Consider the following 27,726-nt stretch of genomic DNA (forward strand, 5'->3'; position numbering starts at 1 on the left):
ACAATCAGCATTTCTGAATTGGGTTAATCATTCTGTTTTCCTCCCCACCGATAGTTTACAGATGTAGCCATTCAAAATTCACGGTAAAACCCCGTCACCTGGAATTAGGGCTGCAAAAGATGATCGACAGGTGGCACTTGTGGTGCATTAGATGTTAGTGAAACACTTCATTAATTTAATATTCATTAAATCATTAATATGAATATAAATATAAATATATTATACAAACTGTATATACAGCTCGTAGGGGTATGTTTTGTATTTGTTTAATATTTGTATCTGTTAATACAATTGTAAAATTAATTGAAGTTCTACTCAATTAAATTTTAAAAAGCGTAACAGTATTCCACTTTCTTCATAAACATTATGCATCAAAATCTTTCAATTGGTCACTTACTGTGGTTATTTTGAAAAAGTTCTGACGTGCTCGTTCTGATTATATTAAGTTTATATACTTTATAAAAAGCTATAACGTTTTAACCTTTTCTATGAATACTTGCTGTCATTATTGTATTAAAAACCGTGTACTTTTCAGAATTGTGATTATTATACGTATATAGTATGTTGCGGTTTTTGGGGTTACAATAAATTGAACACAGATTTTTATTTATTCGTGGAATAGTTTGTATTACAATTTGTTAAATCACATTTTTAGGCTATATACTGCAATGAGGAACAAAATCATACACAGGACTTTTTTCTTCACAATCAGGATTTTTTAAGTAGTGCTTTCTTGTCTCTCAACGAGGCACACACGCAAATCACGAAGTCATATCCACAGATACAGTATACCAAAACAGTAGCGTAGACAGGCCAATGAACTCTAGTGTGAACTATACCGCATAACTATATATACTGTGTATACAGTATGGTGCTGTATGGTTTTAGAGCCAATACAATATGTGAAACATGTTTTTATAATTAAAATTTATGCATTGCTGAAATTTGCACTAAGACAAAATATAAATGATCTAAATAGGGAAATAAACCCGAAACCTGAAGGAAGCACATTGCGTTCACAAGAAGCCACAGTATAATAATATTTTTTAAAATATATCAGAGTCATTTTGTTTATGCAAATACAAATACTAATTTAATATTTCACATAATGTAAAACACAGATTAAAATGTATACAAGTCTAAACAGTATACAATTTAAATTCTATAAATGGAAAAAGATTTTCTAGTGACAGCCCAAATGCTCCACATGCCATGCTAAGCTTTCACTGCACCACCTGGTGGTTTTAAAAAGAAATGCGTCCAAAAACAGATATAAGAATAAGAAATTGGGGTGTGTTATGGTGCCTTAGGTCATGCGCACTGCAAAATGATGCAGAATCCGGCACTGATCCTGAATGGCTAGATCTGTTTGTATGGTGAGTGTACTGACGCACTTTGGCTGCCTGTCGCATCAACCAGGTAGGTGCTGCACATTGGTGGAGGTGGAGGGGAGTAACCATTACCTGTAAATCGCTTTTAGTAGAGCATCCAGAAATGCTCTATACAAGGATAATAATAATAATAATAATAATAATAATAATAATAATAATAATAATAATAATAATAATAATAATTTTAACTGAGTGATTACACCTGATTGTTTTCAATGTAATGGTTTCTTCCTAGTGAAGTCTCTCAGTGACACCTAAACTGAATCCTCCAGTCTAGAACAAAGGTTCCCTGACAGATGGTGACATGTAAAGGAACAGTTTAGTAGTCTCTGATTGATTATGAAAACATTTCCATTACACTAACTGGCATGCATATCCTAAAAGTCACAAACCATAAATTAGGTTTGAAGGTACAATAGAAATTCTTGTTGTGTAGTACAATCAAATTTTTAATTTGCCTCCAAAAGTGACTTCAATTCACTTGGCCATTAGTTTTATTTTATGTACTATAGCAAGGAAGCAATAATTACACAGAGAGCAGATATGGATGGAAAGCCATATAAAGAAAGGGCTAGTCGGGACTAAAGTTACTGGAGAGATTAGGCAAATGTGAATGTGTGGTTTCAAAACAGATACTTACACACACTTACAGATGAGAGCTGAGCAAAGGAGCTACATGTGTAAGTACTGCAGACCTACTGATCTTTAAACATCTTTCCTCCTGTTCTCACCGAGATAGGATACTCATTCTCTCCTGCTTTTGGCCCATTTCTCCACTGCTCCCTGATCCTTCTTGCCTACTCTGTATTATTCTCTCCTATGCATTATTTCTTTACTACTTTATCTCTCTCCCTCACACCTGTAGAGGGCTTCACATGAAGTCATATCCACAATATACCAAAACAGTATCATAGACAGGTCAATGAACTATAATGTGAACTATACCGTATAACGTATAATACACGTTCTGTTTATTTTCCTTACCTTTCAACATTTACCTTTCCAATAAGAAGGCTTGTGTGACTTGTTAGATACGATACTCATTATCCAGATATCAGTGGGTAGCTGCGAATAATTTATAGTTCCAGAAGGGATTAAGTATCAAACAAGAATGCTAGATTTTCTGTTGACAGTACTGTGATGGTTCAGTTTAATAACAATTTGCAGTAGGACCCTGTGTAGCGCACAGTGTCAAAGGATGTCCTGGAGTGATCTGGGAGAGTTGTGAGAGATGCAGACTAGAGTCACCCCAGAGAATCATATTTATAATACTAAAAAAAGAAATGCAGGTCAGCTAAATGCCACAGAACAAATTTGGATAGTTGCAAAACCATAAAGTATCGACCAAGCTTGGTGGAAAACAACAATGTCATGGTAACCAAACCGGTGAGGAGCTGAGGCAAGATTATGCAAGAGCAAGGCTTAGTTACTAGATCTCTAGTTTAGGATAACAATAAGTGAACATGACCAATTTTACCACTACAATATGGATTTAAACTTTTTATTTTGTGTTCTGGACTCAAGATCTCCCAGGACCTGGGCCACATGCAAAGTCTGGCTGTACAGAAAGTGATCTGGATTGAGAACATGGTGGAGATATGTTTTACCACTAGCTTTAAGGCTGAGAAAAGCACATCAGCACCTGTGCACGTTCTGCACCATTGCTGGCGAGAAATAAAAGGGAAATCCAGACAGTACAGACCTGCAAGATGCGCTGGATTATCAATGGTAGAGCAATGAAGCCTGTCATGCTGTTCAGAACTTGCATCGTAAGCTGTTTCAGTGCTGAAAGAGAAACATAACCTGTAGCATGACATACGAGTACAGTATATCATCTAAAAGCATTCATATGGAAAAGAGGGTTAAAACACACAGGGACAAGAACACGTTAATGATGTACATCTAACAAGGATTTTCTCCAAGAGGCCACATCGTTTCGCACATATATAATGTTTGCAGAGGAGTTCCTGGTTAGTTATTTGATATGAGGTTCATAACTTTCTGTAACCAGGTCTATAACCCTTCTAAAGCCAGTTTCTAACTTTGTTGACTGAACTATTCATTACAGTCAATATTAACATCACACTCAGTTGGTTAGATGGTTTACTTAGGGCAAGGTAACCTGTCAAGGTTACTCAGCAAGCAGCACAATCATTCCTAAATACAGTATATCTGAGGCAAACTACCTTCAAAATTGTTTTACATAATCCTTATCTTCTTGTTATTTAATCAATTATTTGGTTAATTACCTCTTGTACACACTATTCTACTATGGTAATTGCGTAGATTGCCATTTGAAATTATAACTAACTGCTTAAGCAATATGTATACTGTGAGGACTGTGGAATACTCAAAGCTTGTTAGGGAGGAGTTGTGAGGAAAAATGAGCTGGTAATCATCTATAGGGCCCTGAAGCCCACTGAGGAAGCACAGGACACTCAAGCTTGCACAACAGTTTATCAGCCTTGACGAGGCTCTTCAGAAGTGAAGTTAATAGTATGGCAAAACTGAAGTAACAAAAAGGAACCATAAGAATACACTGTAAATCAAGAAAAAAATAAAATATATGCTACAGATGCAGCCATTCAAAACAAGCGGGGTATGCTGCAGTATAACACGGTGGGCGTGTCGCAGTTTACCGCATCATACCGTATGCAAATTAGATTATGTTAATAGTATCCGGAATCACCTTGTAAAACCGCCAGGTGGAGCTAATAAAGGTTAACTTGTACAGCATTTGAGCTGTCACCAGAAAACGTCGGTTTAGAATCCCGATCACTGCTGAGGAACAATCTTTATTCAATTAAGAATTTAAGTATACTCTTTAGACTTTTAAATTTAAACAGTGTATTACAGCATGTTAATCATTAAACATTAAAAAGGCAGTATATTTTATAAAAGCAAGATTGTTCTGTTGGACAACCTACCACCTTTATCATAAATATTTTAATTATGCAGGAATATTTTATGCATCAAAGTCTTTACCGAAGATATTACTAATAGTATTAATAATGAATGACCTTGGACAAGCTGTAAGTATTACCCTGGTCCACATTCTTTGTAACCGTCTTTGTAAACGAAAAGAGTTTATTTTTTCATTGACAAAAAGTAACGCCACAGCATTTAGTTGATCCGATCATGCATCCGTTTCCAATCATACAAAGTAATTCTTGAGAATCTCCGATTCACCATGCCTTTCACATGCTCATAAACGATATTAATTTAGGAACATAAACATATTACTGTATGTAAACTGTACTGTATATTGCTGGTCTTGGTACTTTAAAGAAAAAATACACACTTTTAATTATTTAAAACTGTATTACAGCAGCACAATGCACAATGCAACGTAAATCGCTATCTTTGTCTTCTGTGTAATAATGTTCACCTCTCTGTCCAGCAAATTAACAATAGTAATAATAATGAACTTTATTGTAATAATGAACTTTATTGAACTTTATGGCGCCTTTAAAGGTGGCTCCTCAAAGCGCTTTAAAGATTGTACAATCGATGGAAATGTTAAAATAAATGTGCAAAAAAATAAACACAATAATCATTTATTTCTTTATCATATTGGCTAGATAATGTCCTCTCTTTGCTAGTTAGTGGCTGTGTTTCTGCGTTGGGTAGCAACGGGTGACTGTTCTCAGGCGGAAGATGTAAACAGCTTAATTTTCGTGTTAAATAATTTTTTTAAATCAAAATTCATTCTATACAGCAATCACATATTTGGGTACCGTTTCCTAAAACTTTCATGCTTAAAATGTTTAGTGAGAAATGAAAGACTGGTGTGTATTTTTTCTTTAAACTACCAAGACCAGCCATACACAGTACAGTTTATGTACATACAGTAATGTTTATGTTCCAAAATTAATATCCTTTATGACCTTCAGATGCGTTATGCTCCTATTCTTTTTATGCTCAGCTACTAAAATTTCCCTTTAGTGGTAAAATTCCATATAAATATTCAAAACTAACCGGATTAAAATGTGCACAGTAAAGACATTAAATGATTAAATCTTTTCACTACCAACCAATGCACCACGAGTGCCCCTGTCAGTCATTTTGGCCAGCCAATCACTTACCGCGGTGCCCTGTGGTGGCTTGTGGGTAGTTTACCGTACCGCGGGTTTGTACCGTGCATTTTGAATGGCTGCATCTGTATATTATTACATACTTTTCTTAGTGTTATCAGTTGAGAATCGACATTACAATTAAGGTGTGCACCTCTGTTGTAGAAGCCCTAGGGATAACTTCCAATGTCTGTCTAATTTGTCTCAGCAGCATCTTAATCTTTATTAATAATGACAGGTCAAATAGCCTTACATTCTGAAGTGTGCCGAAAGGCTGACCCTTTTAGTAGCTTCTGAGGTGACATCATTGCTTCTAACAATGGAAACCACAGCATCTGCGAGAAGTAAAATAACAGAGATTCATTGTTAACTTGCACTGATTAATGATGCTGGCATACAGTATATACTGAATAAATGTATTCAATATATATTTTTAGAAAATGTGATGTTTTCATAAAGTACATAAAACTGTAATTTAATCCATTTAAATAAATGAAATTATGCATGGAACAATTTCTGATTTTGGAGTGATTACACAGTTTCAACTATAGATGTTTTAAACAACAACAGTTAACTATTTAGTTTTATAACTGCGAACTGGTTACAGGTATGTTTCTGGCAATAAATGCCAGTTGATAGAATGGTATTACAGTATGTGAAATCTTTTTTTTTATTTTCCCATATTAACTTAGAGTAACTTAAAACATCAGAACATTTATCAAGGAAAATGTCATTCTAACCTAACTGACATAACATTTGGATAACCTAACGTTAATTTTAAACATACAGGTCTTCAAACTGGACATGTTCATCTCTCCACCTCATGTCTATAGCTAGACTGATTTTCACAGATCTTCCAAACATTCTCCAATAGACAGAATTGGTGAATTCTGGATTTTGGAGAGATCTGAAAACAGCAGTTGGGAGAAGGCACCCTTCGAATCTGGGAGAACTGGAGCAGTTTGCATAAGAAGAGTGGGCCAAACTGCCAGTACAGAGGTGCAGGAAGCTCATCGATGGCTATAGGAAGCGCTTGATTGCAGTTATTTTGACCAAAGGCTGACCACCAAATATTGAGTCTGGGGTGTCAATAAGTTTGTCAATGCCATTTCTTTTTATTTTCTGATTTAAAAGCACATATTAAGTTCTAAATAAAAACAAAGGTTCTGTAATATTAACAGTGAAATAAGGAATTGTGGAGACCAAAAATTGTTATTTGCAAAAAGTGCAAGTGTGCCAATATTTTTCACTACGACTCTAAGTGACTAAGTAAGAAGTTAAAATGAGAACTACCACCTGTGTTTTGGATCCTGGTTCCTATGTTCCTATGCCTCTACTCTAACATCTCTGCTGTTTGAATATTTGTTACTCATCAATGAGTCTCCAAAATCCAGTTTGTTACCTATAGGTTTAAACTCATCTGCTTTCAGTAAGAAAAAAAAAACTGTCCTGCACCCTTAAGTTCTTAATAACTACCATCCCTTTTCCAATTTGTGTTTTGTTATAAAGTAAACAGAAATATCAGCATACCATAATATGGGTCTTTTGTAACCCACATTATTAGTAGTGAAAAGACCAGATACAGATAAAGAACTGTGAATACTTTAGTGTGACTAAGGTGAAGCTCTTGTGCAAACCTGATGTGAAAACACACATTGGCATGGCTATCTGTCATTACCTCTCTCTGTTGCTGGTTGAGACTGTAGGAATTCCGCTGGCACAGAGCAATGGCCTCTGCCAAAGCTGCCTCCACGCTCAGCAGGGATTCTTCTTCATCTGCTGAAGGTTCGCCTAAAGAAAGCCACTACAATTAAGCATTTGACATGGAGGAACACAAAAATATATTAAAAAATCCTACTTTTGACAGCTTACAAGTTTTCACAATTCACAATTCAAAATTCTTGAATTTTGAATCAGTGCCAATATACAGCCGAACAAATCACTCTTTCCAGAGGTGCAAGAAAAAATGCTTTAATGCAAGTTGCATATGATTTGGACTCAACTTATTTCCTTCTCAACTTAAAATATCTCAAGCACAGACACTGTGCAGACGTATGTACTACATGGTCCTGGGAGGCAAGGTAAGTAGGCATAAATACTGTAATGATTTTGATCCATATCTTCATTAACTTCAATCAAATACCTAACTTAAAATCTTTATCTTCTAAGCATAGGAAACTTTTCTCACCTTTATTCTCTAGAGGAAGTGCTGAAAGCTTGTTCTTCAATGTCTGAAAAACAGAGAAGATATTTATTTTAAGCTGTAGAGTTGAAATGGTCACAACACACATCTTACACTTTTATCATTGTTGGTCAAGACATTTCTACTCTTATGACTATTACAGACAGATATAAGGTTTGGAAAGATATTTACATCAGTTTGTCCTTTGTTGTAGTCTCCCACGTATCACTAGCTACCACAAAACTGAAACTGATTCTTCTGACTTCTACAAAATTAAGTGCACTGCAAAGTGAGTATATTTGTATTTAATCATAAGGAGTGATTTTAATAAATCTTATTAATGTATATTTATTTTATATAGAAATTATTTGTGGACTCAGTTATCTATTGTGAGTTTGCATTAGTTTAGTATCATTCATACATTTGACCTATAGTGCCTTCAGAAAGTATTCACTCCTTTGACGTTTTTCACATTTTTTTCTTGTTACACCTCCAAATTTTAACACATTGCACATTTTCTCCCTTTAATAACACAATAAAATCCACACATTTATGAACAAAAAAATATTTTTTTATTCAAGAACATTCGTTTCTCCAGAATGAAAGACTTTCATTTCTCATTTACAAACTTATTCACCCTCAAGTCAATACTTTGTACATAGTCCTTTAGCAGCAATTACAGCCGTGAGTTTGTATCACCCCCCCAAAAAAAATGGTCCTCTTTTTACAAGAACTAATCTCTAACAGATAATTTATCTTAACACTGGGCAACGACACCTCCAGGAAATTTAACCTTAAGAACGGCGTCCCGCAAGGCTCGGTGCTGGCGCCAATGCTGTTTAACATCTACACAGCTTACCTGCTATGTACAACTGCCAAAAAGTACATATACGCAGACGACATCGCTGTTATGCATTGCTCCACAGACATCAAAGCAATAGAAACTACACTACCGACTGACCTGAACAAGCTGAACTGCTACTTCAAAGACTGGAGGTTAAAACTTAGCATCACCAAGACAGTGAGCAGCATTTTCCACCTCGCCAATCGCTTTGCTAACATAACAATCAACATCAAGTGCGAAGACAAAACTATTCCATTTGAGAAAAGCCCGAAATATCTAGGAGTTGTCCTTGACCGCTCACTGACCTTCAAGCAACATCTCAAACAAACAGCAGCAAAAATCCAAGCAGGAACAACCTCCTGCGAAGACAAGCTGGCACTAGCTGAGGTGCAAATTTCACCATCTTATGTACCTCTGTGCTTTCTCTAGCCATCTCGGTAGCTGAGTACTGCTCTCCTACCTGGCACAACAGCAGCCATAGGAAGAAGGTAGACAGAGACCTGAACAACAGCATGTGCATTATCACCGAGTGCATTAGACCTACACCCACTGAACTGCTACCGATTCTCAGTGGCATCTCTCCACCAAATCTTCGCAGAGAAGCAAGTTGCATTAACCTTGCACTGAAAGCCTCGAATGACTCCAACCACCTACTACACAATGCCACCTGCAACCGGAACACCACGATCCTCCGACTAGGAAACCGGCACTCACCTTCTAACACAATGAGGCGCCTTATGAAAAAAGCAAACAACGACAATGGCACCAATTGGGCTAACAAAAAGTGGCAAGATGCGTGGAATAATAACAATCACAGACTGAAACAGACAACAAACCCGCTAGAAATGACCTACCCAGACAAGCCTGGGTCAAGCTGAACCGACTAAGAACCGGACGTGGCCGTTTCCGGCCCACCCTACACAAGTGAGGTCTCACTGATGACCCAATTTGCAAATGCAGCGACGGCAAGGAGCAGACGGCCGACCACATTCTATACTCCTGGCCTCGCTTCAGGTGCCCCGGCAACTTCACCGTTTTGGATGATGCCAGCCGCGACTGGCTGAAGCACCTGACTGTGACAATATAACTATGTAACTTCTGCATGTTAAGCTCATACGAATAAAAAACAGCCGTGAGTCTTTTCGGGTATGTCTGTATGAACTTTGCACATTTAAATTGTGGGATTTTTGCCCATCCTTCAGTGCAAAATTCTGCCAAATTAGATGGAGAGCATCAGTGGACAGCTATTTTTAGGTAATAACACAGATTTTCAATTGCATTCAAGTCTGGGCTCTGGCTGGGCTATTCCAGAATACTAACCTTCTTTTTTTCAAGCCATTCCTTGATAGTTTTTACCTTGCGCATTGTGTGATTGTCCTGCTGGAAAATGAATCTTCACCCTAAGCCAAATCTCTGGCTGACTGGAACAGGGTTTCCTCAAGGATTTGCCTGTATTTGGCTCCATCCATGTTGCCCTTGATGGCAACAAGCTTTCTAGTTCTTCCTGCCGAAAAGCAACCCCAGAGTATGATGCTGCCACCACCATACTTGATGGTAGGAATGGTGTTACCTGAGTGTCGGGCTGTATTTGGTTTGCGCCAAACATAGCATTTTGCTTTCAGGCCAAAGAGCTCAACTCTTTTAAAGTCTCATCAAACCACAACATTTTCTTCCAAAAGGTCTCGGGTTTTGTCACTTGGCTTCTAGCAAACACCAGGCGTGACTTAATGTTGGCTGTTATCAGAAGTGGCTTCCTTCTAGCCACTCTCCCAAAGAGGCTGAATCTGTGAACTGATGAAGAGATTGTTGATTTTGGACAGTTTCTTCTATTTCAGCCAAAGAGCTCTGCAACTTTGTCAGTGTTGTAGCTGGCCTCTTGGTCACTTCTCTGACAATTGCCCTTCTTGTCCGGTTGCTCAATTTGGTAGGACGGCTTGATCTTAGGCCGTGTCTGGGTTGTGCCATATTTTTTCCATTTTGTTACAATGGACTTCACGATGCTCCTAGGAAGATTCAAAGCTTTTCCAATCTTTTTATAACGTTTCCAGATTCCTCCTAACAACTTCATCTCAAAGTTCCACGGGCAGCTCCTTGGTCTTCATGACAGCAGGACTGATTTGATTTACTGTTTTAGTTGTGAGACCTCACAAAGTCAATAACATTTTTTATGCAACCAAGCAATTGAACACAGATGGATTCGAAGTGAACACAGGTCTACCTTGTTAATGTATTTAGTGTGATATATCTCAAGATAATTGAATACCTCACCAATTTAGGATGTTAAAACAAAGAGGGTAAATACTTAACAATTAATTAATTTTCAGATTTTTATTTTTAATATAATTCTGAAGACATCTAAATACTTTTATATATTTATTTAATATTTCATATATATATTTCATTTTAACATTATAGAGCATTACTTCTACAAGAGTGGAAAAATGACTTAAGTTGACTTTGCAACACAGCAGAATGAGAAATAATCAATGGGGGGTGAATACTTTCTGAAGGCACTGTATTTCTGAAACTTTACTGTCAAATCACATGCCACTTTACAGTACTTCTGGATACCCTTCTTTTTATGAGGGTTAAAGGTTTCCAAATTACCTAAATATAACAAACAGTATAATCTAGAAACTCATTGCAGCTACACTGAAAAGGGTCTATTTGTTGATGGTAATAAAGAAATCCCAAATTCTGCTTTTCATTCTCATCTTTACATTTGTACTACTGTCAGGACCTTAAATTGTTTTATTTATTTTGGTTTCAGGGCATTACATTTCAAACGTAATGGCAGTGTTAAACTTACATTTAAAAAATCTTATCATTCTACTATTCATTTGCTTGATGTGCATGGCACCTTTATGCAATTAAGGTAGAAATAATACCACCGGCATAGTTCTTTTTCTTTGGTTTTACCTTTAGCAGCACAAGGAAAGCTCCGTGCACATCTCCTTTCTTCTCCAGCAGGTATGCTGTTGCTTCATGCAGGAGGTGTTGCTCTGTTATCTAAAAGCCAATAAATAATAAAAGCAAAGCTTGAAATGAAAACAACGTTAACACAAACCCACTCACAAGGAGCAAACTCTGAGGTTTCTACATGTTAAACAAAAAGATACTTTCTTAAAAATTACCCTTCCATTTTTAAAAATAATTTTGGTCTTGAATGCAACATTAACTGAATGGTCTATCAATATTTCTTGATTATCATCAAAGAGGACACATTTTGACAAAAATAAAACTTACAGTAAACTAAAATTACAGTTTACATTTATAGAGTGTTTTCGCTTATATTTCTATTTTTTTTCTTATCTTAATAAACATCTGAGACTTGCTGAAGTGTGACTCACTTGAACCCCAACTGGCTTCTTAGAGGCAGCATTCAAAACAATATTTAGGCAAACTTGGGAAAAACATCCTACTTTGTGAGACTAACAACATTTATTTTGTTTTTCTACACAATCATTTTGAATTAAGAATCTGTATTTCTTACTGTATAAGCTATAAGCTGTTGTGTAATTGTTCTTTGATTGCAGTAGAGTGGATAATGTGCACAGTTCTGAGACACACTCTCTCTCATACTACACATCTGAAAGAGCTTATTGACACACAAATTCCCTAAACAAAAAAGTAAGCTGTTACAATCCAATTATTGGAACATAATTCTAAGTCATTATCCTTACTGAGAAACCTGGACAATAAATAATGTGGTGATAGTGTCAATAGGGTGAAGAATAGAAGGTCTCCATCAAGCACTACTTAACTAATTTTCTGTTATTCACATTCAGCTATAAAATGACTCCCATGACTTCCCAGAGGGAGAAAGCGGAAGTATTGGCAGACTCCACCCATTTACTATTGAGCCACTTGTCTTGATTGATTCAACAGTGCAGGAGGGGGGACCTCCTTGCTGACACTGCATCCCTGTAAGTGCTCAGAGATCGTTCATATGTTTATGTGCTGTCACTTGGGGAATCCTGGTGAAGGTTTGTGAAGCTCAGTGCGAAAAATAGGTTCTGAGCAAGAGACAGAGTTTAACAGTCCTATAATCCAGCCCTCTTAATTTGCCCAGAGTAGTGGCTAATTCAATGCACAGCCTATCCAAACAGGTGGAAATGTTCTCCCTCTAAATGCTAACTACTATTTCAGATTGGCTGTGCTTTAATTTGTACACAGCCAAAATACACCACATAATAGGAGATCAAAGTGCAGCTAACTTTATATGCTATGTATAAGGATATAAAACACATAACCTAGCTACCATTTCAAAATGCATGTGGCTGTACAGAATTTTTGTAAAGGGGATAACATTCCATAAATGAAGCCTGGTTTGGACCTTTTAATGTTTTCTTTAAAACTAAATGCAACTAAATATATTCATTTAATTCTGCTGTCTCTATGCATTGTGTATGTGTATTAAAGGCACTATATAAATATAAATATAGTGAAGACTTAATCAAAGTAGGCACTTGTATCAGTTCAATGCAACTTACTGTACATGACAAAATCATTCAAATCACTAGTCAAAAAGTTTATCTTACCTCTTTTTGTTTTTTATGTGTCTATTTGTTTTTAAATACATTTTTAAAACCATTATTATTACTTTTTAAAGCCATTATTACTCATTACTATGGATATTTATAGACTTTTAATTAAAGTCTAAAATAAAATTTCAAATTACTATTAATACACAATTACTAATAATTCTATATGCTGTATGTAATTAAGAAAAGATAATAATTTTAGTTATACAGTTATACAGTGTTGACACACATTACTTTATTAGGAGTTGTGGTAGCAACGTGGTACATGTAGCAACATCCTGTCTCAACAATGTAATAACTGTATATAATAAATTGTTTGTCACTAGTATATATACAGTATGATTATCACAGGAAAGCCTCTATTGTAGGATTAATGGGTTAATAAACATTTAATACTATACCGATTTGTAAAATAAGGAGCTGTGGTACCTTACGGATTCACTGCTCCACTTGGCAGTTTTCTAGAGTCATGTAGTTCTGCATATCAGAATATTCAAAAAAATAAAAAAGTGATAACGAGCTGGAGTCTATGGACACTGCATGTCTACCATGGTATACCTACCTGGTAAACCTGGTGCATTCTAGATGGCTGCATCTGTACATCTTCATAAAACCTTTTAGTCAGGAATTGAGCTCTCTGTGATTATTACATTCTGACCCAGGGAATTAGTTGCAGTAGAGAGAATAAATACAACTAGCATTTATGTATTCATTTATGTATTAATCGTGGAGAACACTACACAGATTGGCTTATTATGTTTGGGACACATCTGGGTAATGATGAACTCTTATTTATTTTGCATTATTTTGTTTTCACATTATATGCAGCAAAGTTAATGTTGTGCCACCTGAAGCATGCCCAATCAATATAACACCATAAAGAAACCTAAGGAAAGAGACTTCACCTGAATGGCCTCCTCTAAACGATAGTCTTGTGATGCCTGCAAGAACAGAGTGACCTTGCTTGGACAAAATCGGCACAGTAGACTGACGTAGAGCTCATGTAGGTCAGGACTCAGGCACAGCAGCTTCTGGTTTTGTGTGGCTTCCCTGGAACAGAACAAGAGATCAGTTATTCAAAACTACCAAATATAGCACCACGTGGAGACTGCCAATGGCCCTGGTTTTCTTAGTTTAGATAAGAAATGCTATTATGAAGTCACTTCAAATGTTTCTGACTATATGAGAATTTCTAGGAAAATCACACAGAAGGAGATAAGATAAACCTGCCAGTGTCTTATCAAACCAGTGCATAATTTGTTAAGAGCAGTGAACTAGTTCAATGTTCTACAAATATTCAAAAAGCACATACAAACCACAAATATACAGTAGTAGATTGATGTGTACAGTATATGTGTATATTTACTTTGCTGCATAAGAGAAACTTACCCCAGATTTTCATTGCATACTTGAACAAACAGTTACTACAAGCATCAGTGGGGACCATTGCTTTATAGTTGTTGACTAAAATAAGTATTTAAAGCATTGTTAAGATACAGATGCAGACATTCACAATACGCGGTAAAACCCTGTACTGTGCGAAATTATCTGCATTTCAGCGCGTTATACCACAGTATGTGATTGGCTGACCAAAATGACCAACAGGCGGCACTCGTGGTACACTGGTTATTAATGAAATGATTGCTTAATTTAATCGCTTTACTGTGCGTGTTTTAATCCGCTCAATGTTGAATATCAATATGGAATTTTACAACTAAAGGGAAATTTCAGTAGCTGAGCTCAAAAAGAAAAGGAGCATAACGTCTCTGAATGTCATAAACAATATTAATTTAAGAATATAAATATATAATCAAACTATATATGGCTGGTAGTGGTAGTTTAAATAGAAAATCCACACCAGTATTCCACTTTCTACATAAACATTTCAAGCATTCAAGTCTTTCATTCGGTTACATAATGTGGTTATTTTGGATACGTTTTTACATGCTCCTTCTGACTATATTAAGTTTATATACTTCATCAAACGTTATAATGTTTTAACTTTTTAATGAACACTTGTGCTCATACTCAAAAAACTCATACTTTTTAGAATTTGATTAATAGGGAATTTAATATGGAATCGTGTATCTAAAGAAATGAATAACAATATAATTATATTCATATAGCTCAAATTATTACAGCAGTACACTTTCTTTGTAAACATCTGCATCAATTTAACTAATTCACCCGCGATTATTTGGAAACATTTTGCCTGCCCTTTTCAGTTATAGTTTAAGTTGTCAAGTGGCGCGTTGTTGTAATGGCTTTAGCGTGTGACTCACATGCTGGAGGTCGGGTGTTTGAACCCAGCACTCGCCATGAGTTTTCTTTTAACAAGTAAAAATTTCTTTGAAAAACTAAAGCAGTAAATATTATCGACTTCTTTTTATGTTCAGCTACTATATTGGATTTGTTAGTATTTCTATCACAACACATTCAAAGTTAAGTGATTTATTAATAACAACTAATAATTTCGAACTGCTTGTGATTTGTCACTGTTTTCACAAACTTCAATTTATTAAATCTCTATTTTTGAGACAGGGTGTGCCAGCCCTCTGTTTAATTTCTGTAACTCCCTCTGTCTTCCAGGTTTTAACCTTTTCTATGAATATATGCGCTCATTATCACAGTAAAAAACCTCATACTTTTAAGAATCAGCTAAATAGGGAATATAATATGTAATCGTTTATCTAAAGAAATTAATAACAATATTAATTTAAGAATCTAAATGTATGTATTTATATAGTTGGTAGTATTACTGTAATCCACTTTCTTTGTAAACACGTTTTATTTTTAATTTGACTCATTCATGCATGATTACTTTAGAAACATTTTTAAGCTGTTCCTCTCAACTGTGTTTCCGAGCAGCCCATTGGTACAGCGGGTTTGTCAATAGGGGTTCTGTCCAAGTTCAATACCCGGTTCGTTTTTCTTCTTACAAAGACTTTAAAAAAAAAAAGAGTAAATATTATGTACACTATATTAACATTTTTTTAGTTTGTTTTATATATCATAGTATATGCAATGTTAAGTAATATTGATAATTAAATAAAAAGGTGAATGACACAGAGCCTGCAACCTATAGATTTAAAGATCGCAATTTATGAAAAATTTCACAGCTTTAATTTAAACAATATCTAGTACCTGCAGTTTTGCAGTTTTAGAAACCTTAGTTTGAATAAAGTTGATCCCAAGTGCAAGTGACTTCACAACGCGAGAAGGCATTATGCTATATTTTTTATGCATCAGTTGAAGCCTTCTGAAGTCTCTCAAAAACATAAAAATGTAACATAATATTGTGTGGCACGATGGGCAATCAATTCTTTTAATGTTAAAGAAAATAAAAAATAGGAACAATAAAATGTGTGCCTAAAATAGACATTGCATGGTTTTAAAACCCATAAAAACAGTTTTAGTAAAAAACACAAAATTCACGAAAAACGGGTGAATTTTCTTCCTTGTGATCAGTTTAGAATCTTTGTGTAAGCTGTTCGTCTTTTTAGCGTTTTAATCAAACATTTTAAACACTTAAATTTTGAAAACGCAACACGCATTTCATACAGATACAGTACAATCACATTCTCCTGTCTTCCCGTGGTGTGAAGGAAAATAGCAGGCAGTTGAGAAAATAGCGCGTCGCCCACTGAGCTCAGAGAAGAGGCGGCGCCGTGAGGAGACCGTTCTGCAGCTTGCAGTGTTTATGACACTGAGTCTGCCTTTAAACCTTAATAATGGAATGTAATTAACTTGAAATCTTTTAATTATCATTAAACATAGCTTTCTCACCAGTTAGTTTTATATTTAAAACCATCGTTAAACAAAGCATGGGCTTTCGAATGACATTACACATGAAAAGATTATACATTTTTATCGTTTTTAATTATTTAAAAATAAATTTTTGAAAAGTTTAATCTACACAAATATCAGACTATTTTCAATTGTATTTCTGAATGTTATTTCACAGTCTAATATTTTATATATATCTAAATAAAGTCAGGTGTCAGGTGCATAAACTATTAGTAATCAATAATTTGTATTAAAATTCACACTGTGATAAATTGTTGCACTTCTTCCACATCTTGTAAAAACATTAGTTTGCAAGACTGTTCAAACATAGGTTTAATCTGACTATTATAAAAGAAGTAAAATACAAACTTATAAAATAAAAAATTAAGGTAAAATATCACAAAATTAAACCAGGGTTCAATTTTTTGTTTCTCTCTCTACTCCCTCTCACCCACTGCGATTCGGACGCAGAATGCTTAAAAATGGGAACAGGTCTGGGAGGCAGAGGTAATGGGGAGAGGGGAGGCGTCTTCCCATCTCTATGACTAAAGTGCCAAAGAGGAATGGCTTGAGCCACATACAGAGCCGAAAACGTTTGGTGCAGTTTTCCACGCTTTTCAAGGTACACTCCATACAAAATGTATTTGCAAGAATAGCGATTATAAACATTTAAAAAAACATATTTGCTTTATACTGTATATTATACTTTATGCTGTACAATGCATTAAAACTAACAATCTATGGGCACTACACTGTGAGTAACGCTGCCCACTAAGACTCTTTCCTAGAAGATTCACAGGGGCAAGGTCACATAATGTAGCTGATTCACAGCTCGATAAAATTGTATCTTTCCTCGTGAAAGCAAAAATTCTGATATTTGTCAACATATTTACTAAAATTATCCATTTCAGTAATCTAATTGTGTTAATCTCATTGTGCACCTCAGTGCTCACTCAAGGTTCACACTCTCAGTAAAATAAAAAACTTGTTTTCCGGATAATCACCTTGCACCAGGGGAGAAGGAAAAGTACACTCAGTCATTTTTTACACTGACAGACAAAGTTGATTAAAACTCATTCAAAAGAGTCCTAAATCATGAATCCATTACTCATAACAATTCATCCAGATACACACACTCACCGTAGCCAACAACAAGCTATAATAGTGGACTATTTATATATTCGGCTATATAAGAAACAAAGTAATTCTGTGACTGGGCTTTGAACCGCCTGGGTGCAGCGCACTACATGACAGTCCATTGCCTATTAACATTATAAGGACAATAATATTTTTTTTTTTAAAAGGGAACGTCAGATGTTCCCAAAATGTCCCTTTGTGATATTTTAGCTGGTTAGTTACATGACTCCATATTAAAATAACTATCAAGTGATTTTAAATCACTACAACATTTATCTTTTTACAATAATAGCAAGTGGTGTTCTTACTACATATTGTTAGAAAAGGATAAAACGTTATAACTTTTTATGATGTACAGAATATAAGCTTAATAATGTCAGAACAACCATGTTAAAACCAGAACCAGAAGCTACCAAGTGAAAGACTTTGATGCATAAAATATTTCTGCATAATTAATTTATGATGAAGGTGGAAGGTTGTGTACTTTTGTGCAACTGAGCAATCTTGCTTTTATAAAATAAGATCGGTTAAACTGCGAAGAAAATGCTTTCAGAGAAAATGTTTCAGGTGTGAAGAACATAGATCTCCAATGCAATTTTAACCAAACCTGTTCCCACACACCCTGCCCCCACTACCATTAGAATATATACAAACATTTTAGCGTTTCATTCTGAGCAGAAGACCCTCACACCTGAAGAGTGCTGGCTGTGACGAATTAAACCGGTTTTACAGGTTTCAATCACAGACCATGTGACATGGGACTCAGTAAACTACAGTAACACCGTATTTGATAACGCTATAAAAACGCTATAAAATAATGTGACTTGGCACAGAACAAGTTTACAGCACAGTACAAAAATAAATGCTGACCATGACTTTAGAAGCATAAATTGCCTTTCACTCAATTTAAACACAAGCTGTCTTTAGCCCTCTAAGCTGGCTCATACAGAAATGTAGAGATCCAGGCTCAGAACACACAGCTTCATTAGCGAATACATATGCAGGACAACTAGAGAAGATGTTTTACAGAGGATGGATTTTTAGAAACATCCCATCAGACATCCCATCATATTCACAACGTGAAATCTAGAAAATAATATTACGTAACCAAAATCCGCAATATGGAAACAGAACCTGTGCAGCTCTTGATAGATGATGTACTCGTAACATTTTTTCAAGACGAACTACAACATTTAAAAAATGACTTGTATGTACTTAATATCTCTAATCAATCCACGGGTCCCAGCACAAAACGAAAGTAAAACGCATACCGTTTCGCGCTTCTTATTAGTTGCTCAAAAGTAATTTGACCGTATGAAATGCATAATATAAACCTAGAAACATATACGTGAGCAGTACTTAAGCACTGTAGTATCGGTGTTAAGACATACCTCTCAAATACTGTCAATCAAGTTAAAAATATCTCAAGACCGATTCTGGTCGTAATGAAACCATGCAAGGGAGTTTTTATGTCCGTTGCAGTTCTTTTGCAACATGAATATAATTATATCGTTATTAATTTCTTGAGATACGCGATTCCATATTATATTCCCTTTTAATCAAATTCTAAAAGTATGCTTGTTGACTCCGGTATCACGTTAGTTAAAGACTTCGAAGCTTACAATGTTTAGGGAGAAATGGAATACCGGTGTGTATTTTTTTCTTTAAAGTACCAAGACCAGCCATATACTGTATGTTTATGTTAAGATTTCCCTTCAGTGGTAAAATTAGATATGAATATTCAATACTTAAACGGGCACAGTTAAGACATTAAATATACATATACATATTGTATACAGTACAGTTTGCATACGGTAATATGTTTATGTTACGCGATTAAAAAATAAATAAATAAAACTGGAAGGTCCAGCACCACCATTATGTTTATATGGTTGTTTTTGTTGGTTGGTTGTTATTATGGTTATTAATAATATGATCTATAGTTGAAATCTGAGCCTAAATAAAAAGAAAAAGCAAGTGATTAGGTTTATGAGCAATCTAATTACTTATTCGTTTAAAACGCTATATAAAATAAAGTTTATTATTAATTTGCTGGACAGAGCGGTGAACATTATTATGCATAAGACAAAGATAACGATCCTGATCAGTTTAGAAATCTGTGTACGCTGTAAGGTTTTTACTTCTTAAACTTTTAAAATACACGTTTTGAATAGAAATAAATCCTCTTCCTGGTACAGTATGTATAGCAAACCAGCACGTCTTTTTTCTCCAATCTGAGGGGTGTCAGATGGTGTCAGCCAATCACCATTCTGCGTTGGGTAGCAACGGGTGACTGTTCTCAGGCGGAAGATGTAAACAGCTTAATGTTCGTGTTAAATATTTTTTTTTATTCAATTAAACGGGCACAGTTAAGACATTAAATATACATATACATACTGTATACAGTACAGTTTGCATACGGTAATATGTTTATGTTACACGATTAAAAAATAAATAAATAAAAATGAAGAGTCCAGCACCAGCTGGATTTGAACACACAACCTGCCAGCTGGTAGACACGCACCTAGACCAGAAGGCTACAAGACAGCTTGCATGAACAGGCAGGCGAAACAGCCCTACACAGCCCTGCCGCAGTACACGGATGTAATCATACCGTTATTAAATTCTTGATATACGCGATTCCATATTATATTCCCTTTTAATCAAATTCTAAAAGTATGCTTGTTGACTCCGGTCTCACGTTAGTTAAAGACTTCGAAGCTTACAATGTTTAGGGAGAAATGGAATACTGGTGTGTATTTTTTTCTTTAAAGTACCAAGACCAGCTATATACTGTATGTTTACGTTCCAAAATTAATATCGTTTATGGCCTTCACACGCGTACAGTATGCTCCTATTCTTTTTATGCTCAGCTACTAGGATTTCCCTTCAGTGGTAAAATTCAATATCTACAACGGGCACAGTAAAGACTTTTACAGTAAGTCTTTCTACGACAGACCAACGGACCACGAGTGCCCCTGTCGGTCAACCAATCACGCACCGCGGTACCCCGTGTCATCTTACCTGCGGTACGTGTCTGTACCGCACACTTTGAATGACTGCATCTGTACATGAGAGGTTAAGCTTTATTTGCTCCAGCTGGCGGTTTTACAAGGTGCTTCAGGATACTATTATCATATTTCAATTAACATGCGGTATATGGTTATAACGCAGCGTACCTCTCTCATTTTGAATGGCTAGATCTGTACATTCTCAGTTTGCCTTCTTTTTGTTACATTTACTCTGGACATGTTAACTTAGATGGTGCAAGCATGTGTTTAACAATGAATCTTAATCATTTCAGCAAAGTTGCTGTGTTATAAGAAAAATAACTGCATATTTCTGACCACAAAATCCTCAGAAGAAGAAAGAACATGGAAACATGTAGTAAGTGTCTTTGTTTATTTCTCTCCAGATGTTTGGAGAAGCAATGATGCTTCAGTACACATACTGTATACACATTCCTACCTACACATATTATGAGCAATTTCAACAGAGGCACTTCTGACCAACATGTCATAAAGAACCAAACTGGTATTTTTTTTCATTAATATGAATAATGAGTATGAATTCCTTATGAATGAATGTTAGGAGTAGTGTTGTCATGAGCATTATTTATACTTTATATTTATTTCTGTTTTGCATTATCTGCATGATTCTGTTGCTAGTTGTAGTTTTCTTCTTAGATCTATTTAGTCCTCTGTATCAAAGTAAAGTGGTATGTTGGACCACTGAATTCTGATTGCACTCGAGGCTATTTATTACCTTAAAGATACTGCACCACATGGGAGTCTTATCTTGATAAAATAAAGACATTAATAATTCAGCATCAGACTGGTAGAGCAAGGGTCTTAACTGAGCAATGTTACGCAGGAGGAAGAAAGACCCTTGTGATGTTCCTAGTATTCAATTCAAATGATGATACAGAGTCAATAGTAACACCAAAACCAATAATAGTAACGGCAGTTTCTAACTTCCATCAAAGAGTTGGTTCCACCACCATCAGCAACAATATTGAAGTCACCAAGTTTGCAAGGTTGGTGCTGAAAGCCTATGGGCATTAGTTAAGTTTAATTTTGCATCCATATCATAATATTAGATGGACACCTGTAAAGTTCAGAAACTGCAGTAGTAATATCTAATGTGGTCTGCAATTATATCTGTGTGTAGCAGCAAATATCAGCATAGAAACACAAGTCCATCATGTTCCTATGGAAAGCACCTGACACCTGAAGAAGGCTCCACGGCTCCACAGCCGAAACGTTGTGTTCTCTTTCGTCTTTTTTTCAGCATGGAATAAACCTATTACTTGTTCCTATGTTCCTATATACATGTACATAAGATCTGGCTTATCTTGCACATTTGTTGCTAGTAGTTTATTAATCCAAGTACCTCATCCAGCTGTTTTTCTGAAGGATCCTGAACTGCTAACACATGTAAACACACAATTTTAGAAATACCTTCCTATAAGTTGTACTTTACTTTGCTTTTCTCTTTGGAGGCCTGAGGCAAGTGTCTCCCAACGTGTCCAGCAACCTCTATATGTAAATTTTGTTACCAATTTCTCCAGGCTTGACAAAATATACTGGTGATCATTTGAATACGATTTGTTAAATTAAGCAATTAGCACTTGTAACAAAACAACTTCAGCCTACAAAAAAAGAAGACAAAATAAAAGCACAAAATTTAAAATACAAAAAAAAGTATTTTAATTGCATACAACTTTCTTAACAGATCTAATCAGTAACAAAAATGTAGGAACAAACTTATTTTTTAAAGTATTTGGTTATGTAAAAAATAGGAGACAAAGACAGCTGGCCCTGTGTACTGTGTCATCAAGACTGTTCATCACTTGAGTCTTAGACTAGTCCTTCACTCTCTGGAGTCTTCGACTCCATCTGGGTTCATGTTGATAAAAATTTAAATGCAAAAGAAAAAAATACTTTAAATTTGCTCCACAGAGCTCTCCCAAGCGTGACTTATTTCAGAAGGTCTGCTGGAATCTTGTCTGCCTAGCTTGGTTGCGGGGTCAATTTGATAAACTTAATAACATGTTTCTAAACCTCCAGCAGGTTTCTCAGCAGGCATCAGAGCAAACAATTGTATTCTGCTTCTAATTCCACCAGTTTTGTACCCAACTGCCAAGTGCAAATTACTATCAAGGCATGCAGGAACCCTCCTTGTTTTAAGTTTCCCAAAAAACTTACAGACGGTTGGATTAATATATGCATACACATATAATTCTAAAAATAACAGTGTTTTTAAGTATTCTGCTGGCACTTTGGAAATAAAAATTTAAGCATAATCAGCCCCCAAAAAAGAAGTGTTAATTACATATACATTAAATACAAAAGGAGAAGTTTTACTCCCACAAGTTTTCAATTGTTTTTTTTTCTTACTATGTGTCCTCTATATCCTGTGTGGGATTCTTTAAAGTTGCTCAGGCTGTCATTTGCCAAAGTTTGTGTGTTGATCAAAATAGTACCAAAACCTTTTCCTCTCTGGTAAGATCATGAGCAATTTGTATAATTTCTCATTCTGTAACTATGAGAATATGGTCATAATTATGCTGTTTCTAGAAAATTATATCCTTCTATGTATCACTGTTTTAGTCTAAGATTCATGGATACTGGTGATAATCAGTATACATCTCTACTAGCAACAATGGTCTGTCTGCATTAAAGAGATATGTCTTCTTCTCTGTCATCTCTGTCATCAAAGTAACTGGTTTACATGAATGTGGAAAATCTTGAAAGCAGGTGTTCTCAACTGGTGTGGCAAATTAGGATTAGCAAAATCTCCATGATGAATTCCTCAGATACTTTCCTGAAGTAATGTCAGAAAACTATTCCTATTTGGAAATTTTTGAGAAATCCTTTAATTTGTGAAGTTAAGTCCACGCCAGAGAACATCCAAGAAGAGTTTTTGGAACTAAAATTCAACACCGCTGCCCAAGACATCGTCCATCAGTTAACTTTGAGAAGTTTTGGCTGAAATGCTTTCCTGTCTACCCAAATACAGGCGAGTAAGTTCTGGACTCCCTTATCCCATTTTCATCCATCATCTGTGAGACTGGATTTTATGCACTATTGATTATCATAAATAAGTACCACAACAGACTCGATATTGAAAGTGACTTGCTCTGTGCTGTTTCTTTCCACAGAGCCAAGAATTTCAAAGCCTGTGACAAATATGCAGTGTCAGAGCTCAGATTGACAATGTTTGAGGCAAATTATTAAATGAAATAAACTCAGGCTCAGATGTGAATTTGGATCATACCACCTGTAATTTGCTTCCTTATGTTTTTAAGTAAACTATTTTTTTTGATTAATGTTAGATTGAGTTCACAAAGATCAACTGAAATTAAAGTATCTTTAAATAAAATTATTATCCCACACACCAATCGGGGAAGGGATTGTGGTTTTGTGTTAACTGAAAGGGATTGTGCACCAAAAGGCTGAGAATCACTGCTTCAGAGAGTCACACTGCTGGAATAATCAGCTTTACCATGGAAACAACCAAAATCACTCAGAATTTATATATGGAATATAGAACAGATAAGACAAAATACAAAAAGTCCATGTTAAAATACTTTTTATGTATTCTGGTACATTTTCGATATTGTAATACTAATTAATTTACAGTATAGAGTAGGATATTGTATACTGTAATTTATAAAAATGGCATGCTCATATTAATGAAAAAATTAAGTTAATATAATCAATAAATATAAAAATAATAAATAAATGTTAGGAATATTAATATTTGGGTTCAAATAATTTGCACATGAATATACTGGGGTGTAAACATTCTGCAGTCTAAAGCCTAGTGTTACAAGAAGTCAGGCTTGCCCTGGCCGCTGCTCTGCAGGGTTTGCTAGAATCGGTGTGGCAGCCGGTGTCTACTCCACCCACCTGTCACTCAGTGCTGGTTGGCATGGATACCAATTCACAGGAGACAGGGATCACCTGGAGGCAATTACCATCTTGCCCCTCCAGGTGATTGAGGAATATTTTAGGGCTGCTCTAAAAATTCTTTGGGTTCCAGGTTCAGAGTTCAGCTGTGACCTAAGCTCCATTACCTGCGTTCTTGCTTGCATTTCTCCCTGTATTCTAGACCCTGTCTTCACTGATCATGTCTCTGGATTCACCCCATCATCTGTTTGTCTATTCACCTATTTTACTAGCCTGCAGAAGCACTTCTATAGTTTTCCCAGGCTATTTTCCAGTCTGTGAGCAGCTTGCTCGCCCAGGGCTTCGGTTCATCTTAGGTTCCAGTCTACTGTAAGCAGTAAATAAGATACTTGGGACATCAACATTTTGCAAATGTTGCAAGCTTTTTACAACTCCTTCTCATGCATATTTTTACACAGGCATGTACAAACAAACAAAAAAAAAACAACTAAAGATCTTGAGAGGAACATGTTTAATGTCAACTATACTCATCTGAACCCCAGCAGAAATGAACAGGTACTTAAAAAAATAACCAAAGATATCCAGTTTCAGATCTCAAATAAATGCCTTTTATGTTAGGTAAGGACAACAGTAACTTTATTTGCATTCTACTTTTACAACTTTGGTAACTGAAAACAAGTGTTCTCCATCTTTATAAATAAACTCTTTAAAGTGACTTATTAAATGTACAGTACTGGATTGGGGCACTTCAGGCCCAGTGCTTCTACAAAAAGGTCTTACAGCATAGGACTTATAAAGTAGGTCAGTGATCTTTCTTTGCAAAACTTTTCCCATCTAATGTTTCCTGTATCACTTGGAAGTGAGTTTATAGATGAGTGATCAAATGGATGCAGAATATATTATAGATCAGGATCCTAGAAGGTTTTAGTGCAGACATTGGCATTAGGCAGCAAGCATGTCCTGCACTTACACAGTTACAACCACCCACTTCATTTCTTATCAGCAGATGTAATCTAAACAAAACCTTTAACTGAAACACAAATTTAACACCTTTTGTTTTCCTGATAAGAAAATAGTACAGGCAAAGAAGCTATTATTATTATTATTATTATTATTATTATTATTATTATTATTATTATTATTATTGCCATTCAGTATTTCAGTCACAATCCGTTGAGCCATGATTTGTTAGTAAGGAAATATAGTCACTAATGGATGTACTGAAAAAGCTTTGTAAGGATTAAGATTATGGACTAAGAACTGCAGTGTGGCTGTTGATGTGTGTACTTCAAAGAGAAAGACAGCCACATGTCATTGGCTTTCTGATTCTTTAGTACTTTTAACAGCAGAGCATTTAGGCTCCAGAAAATCATCTAAAGTTGACTTTCGTCTGACAGTTAGAAGGCCGATGTTAAACATTCAAGGCAAAACAGCATTAGGAATTGAAAGCAGATTTTCTCAGACGAACCTGGATATAGTGAAGGCTTTGTATTAAATCATCCAGTAATCTGTTTAATGCTAACACATTAAATCTGTGTAGATGAATACATGTGGACAGAAATTACATAGTCAATTAAAATGTCAAATGTAAATGTTGCTGAAATATATTGTATAGAATGTGCATGTTGGGTTGTGTTAAAAGAGTGATTTGGGACATATACAGTAGTTAAAAGTGTAGAATTTAAATAAAATAAGATAAGATCACTTTACTGGCCATATACAATTTCTTGTATTGGGAATTTGTCTTTTTTCACATAAATCAAGCAATATTATATTTTTATATTATGTACAATTTTAGCTACCATAATACAATAAAAATAATGTGGCTCTAGAGTCAAGAAAAAAGTAACCAGCTGAGCTTTACAGCAATGCCCTGCACTAAATCATTTTTACATTTATGAGACCTGATTCAAGTATTCACAATCCTCTAAGGACCTGGCAAAGGCAATGCACTAGACTTCCGAATCAGCAGTGAAATACACACCAGTGGACACAATTAGAAACTATGAGAAAGTGCAATGAGAAAGGCAATTCTTTCAATAAAGGGTTGTGGGAGTACGGGAGAATATACCCTTTTGATATCCTGATATCCTGGCTTCTTTCACCTTTATCAAAATTCTACTAATATACTGTATCATATGTTCTGTGTGCAACCACTGCTAAGTGTTGCTTGTTAACTTAACAAGTTGAACACCTATGTCACCAATATGTAAGCAGACTTAAAACCTTGTTGCAATAGAGTTTGACCCTTCTGTTTAGTAGGACTTAGTTGCCTAAACTTTCTTGGTTTGGTTTTATCACTTTATATGGATGCTCATTAGATTAGCAATTTTCCAGTGAGTAGGTATTATCCCTGTCTTGAGAGATTGCTGATAGAGTGCTTTGTCTCTTAATAATAATTAATTATGATAATTAGTAAAATCCTATCAGTTTCTGGAGATATGATTATCTTAAGTGCTTCTAGTGAATGTAACTAGAAGCACTTTCTCTTCTATGTTAATATTTAATCCAAAACTTTGTCTTTCCTAAGCCTGAAGCATGTTCTCTGTTCCTTGAATGTTAAACACATGAGTAAAATATTGTTATCAATTCTTATGTTTATATCTTTATCTTCTGTTTTTATTTTGCTGTATTAAAGCAATAATCCTTTCTGTCTCTGTGTGCCCTTCTTATATCTTTGTTTATTTGGATTTTCTTATTTCCTTTTTTATAAATTGCTTTCTTTTCCCTCACTGGTTCCTCATCCTGATTTAACCATTTGGGGTATTGCTGTCCTAACTTTCACGTATGCTTTGAATAAATGTATGAATAAATACATGCAGAACATCATTACTTTGTTTCCATATCTAAACTCT

General features: G+C 35.4%; 1 protein-coding gene across 1 annotated transcript in view; it reads right to left on the bottom strand.

Moving 5' to 3' along the window:
* Positions 1 to 27,726, bottom strand: part of vps8 (VPS8 subunit of CORVET complex) — a 372,860-nt gene that overhangs the window by 188,277 nt on the left and 156,857 nt on the right. Inside the window, exons 35-40 of the mRNA XM_069196707.1 lie at positions 13,940 to 14,084; positions 11,410 to 11,499; positions 7,653 to 7,695; positions 7,143 to 7,255; positions 5,718 to 5,799; positions 3,094 to 3,176 (exon numbers count right to left, since the gene is read on the bottom strand). Coding sequence (XP_069052808.1) covers positions 3,094 to 3,176; positions 5,718 to 5,799; positions 7,143 to 7,255; positions 7,653 to 7,695; positions 11,410 to 11,499; positions 13,940 to 14,084 — 556 coding nt within the window. The remainder of the gene's footprint in view (positions 1 to 3,093; positions 3,177 to 5,717; positions 5,800 to 7,142; positions 7,256 to 7,652; positions 7,696 to 11,409; positions 11,500 to 13,939; positions 14,085 to 27,726) is intronic.

The sequence above is a fragment of the Lepisosteus oculatus genome, chromosome 12 (genome assembly GCF_040954835.1).
Source record: "Lepisosteus oculatus isolate fLepOcu1 chromosome 12, fLepOcu1.hap2, whole genome shotgun sequence".
Taxonomy (NCBI): Eukaryota; Metazoa; Chordata; class Actinopteri; order Semionotiformes; family Lepisosteidae; genus Lepisosteus; species Lepisosteus oculatus.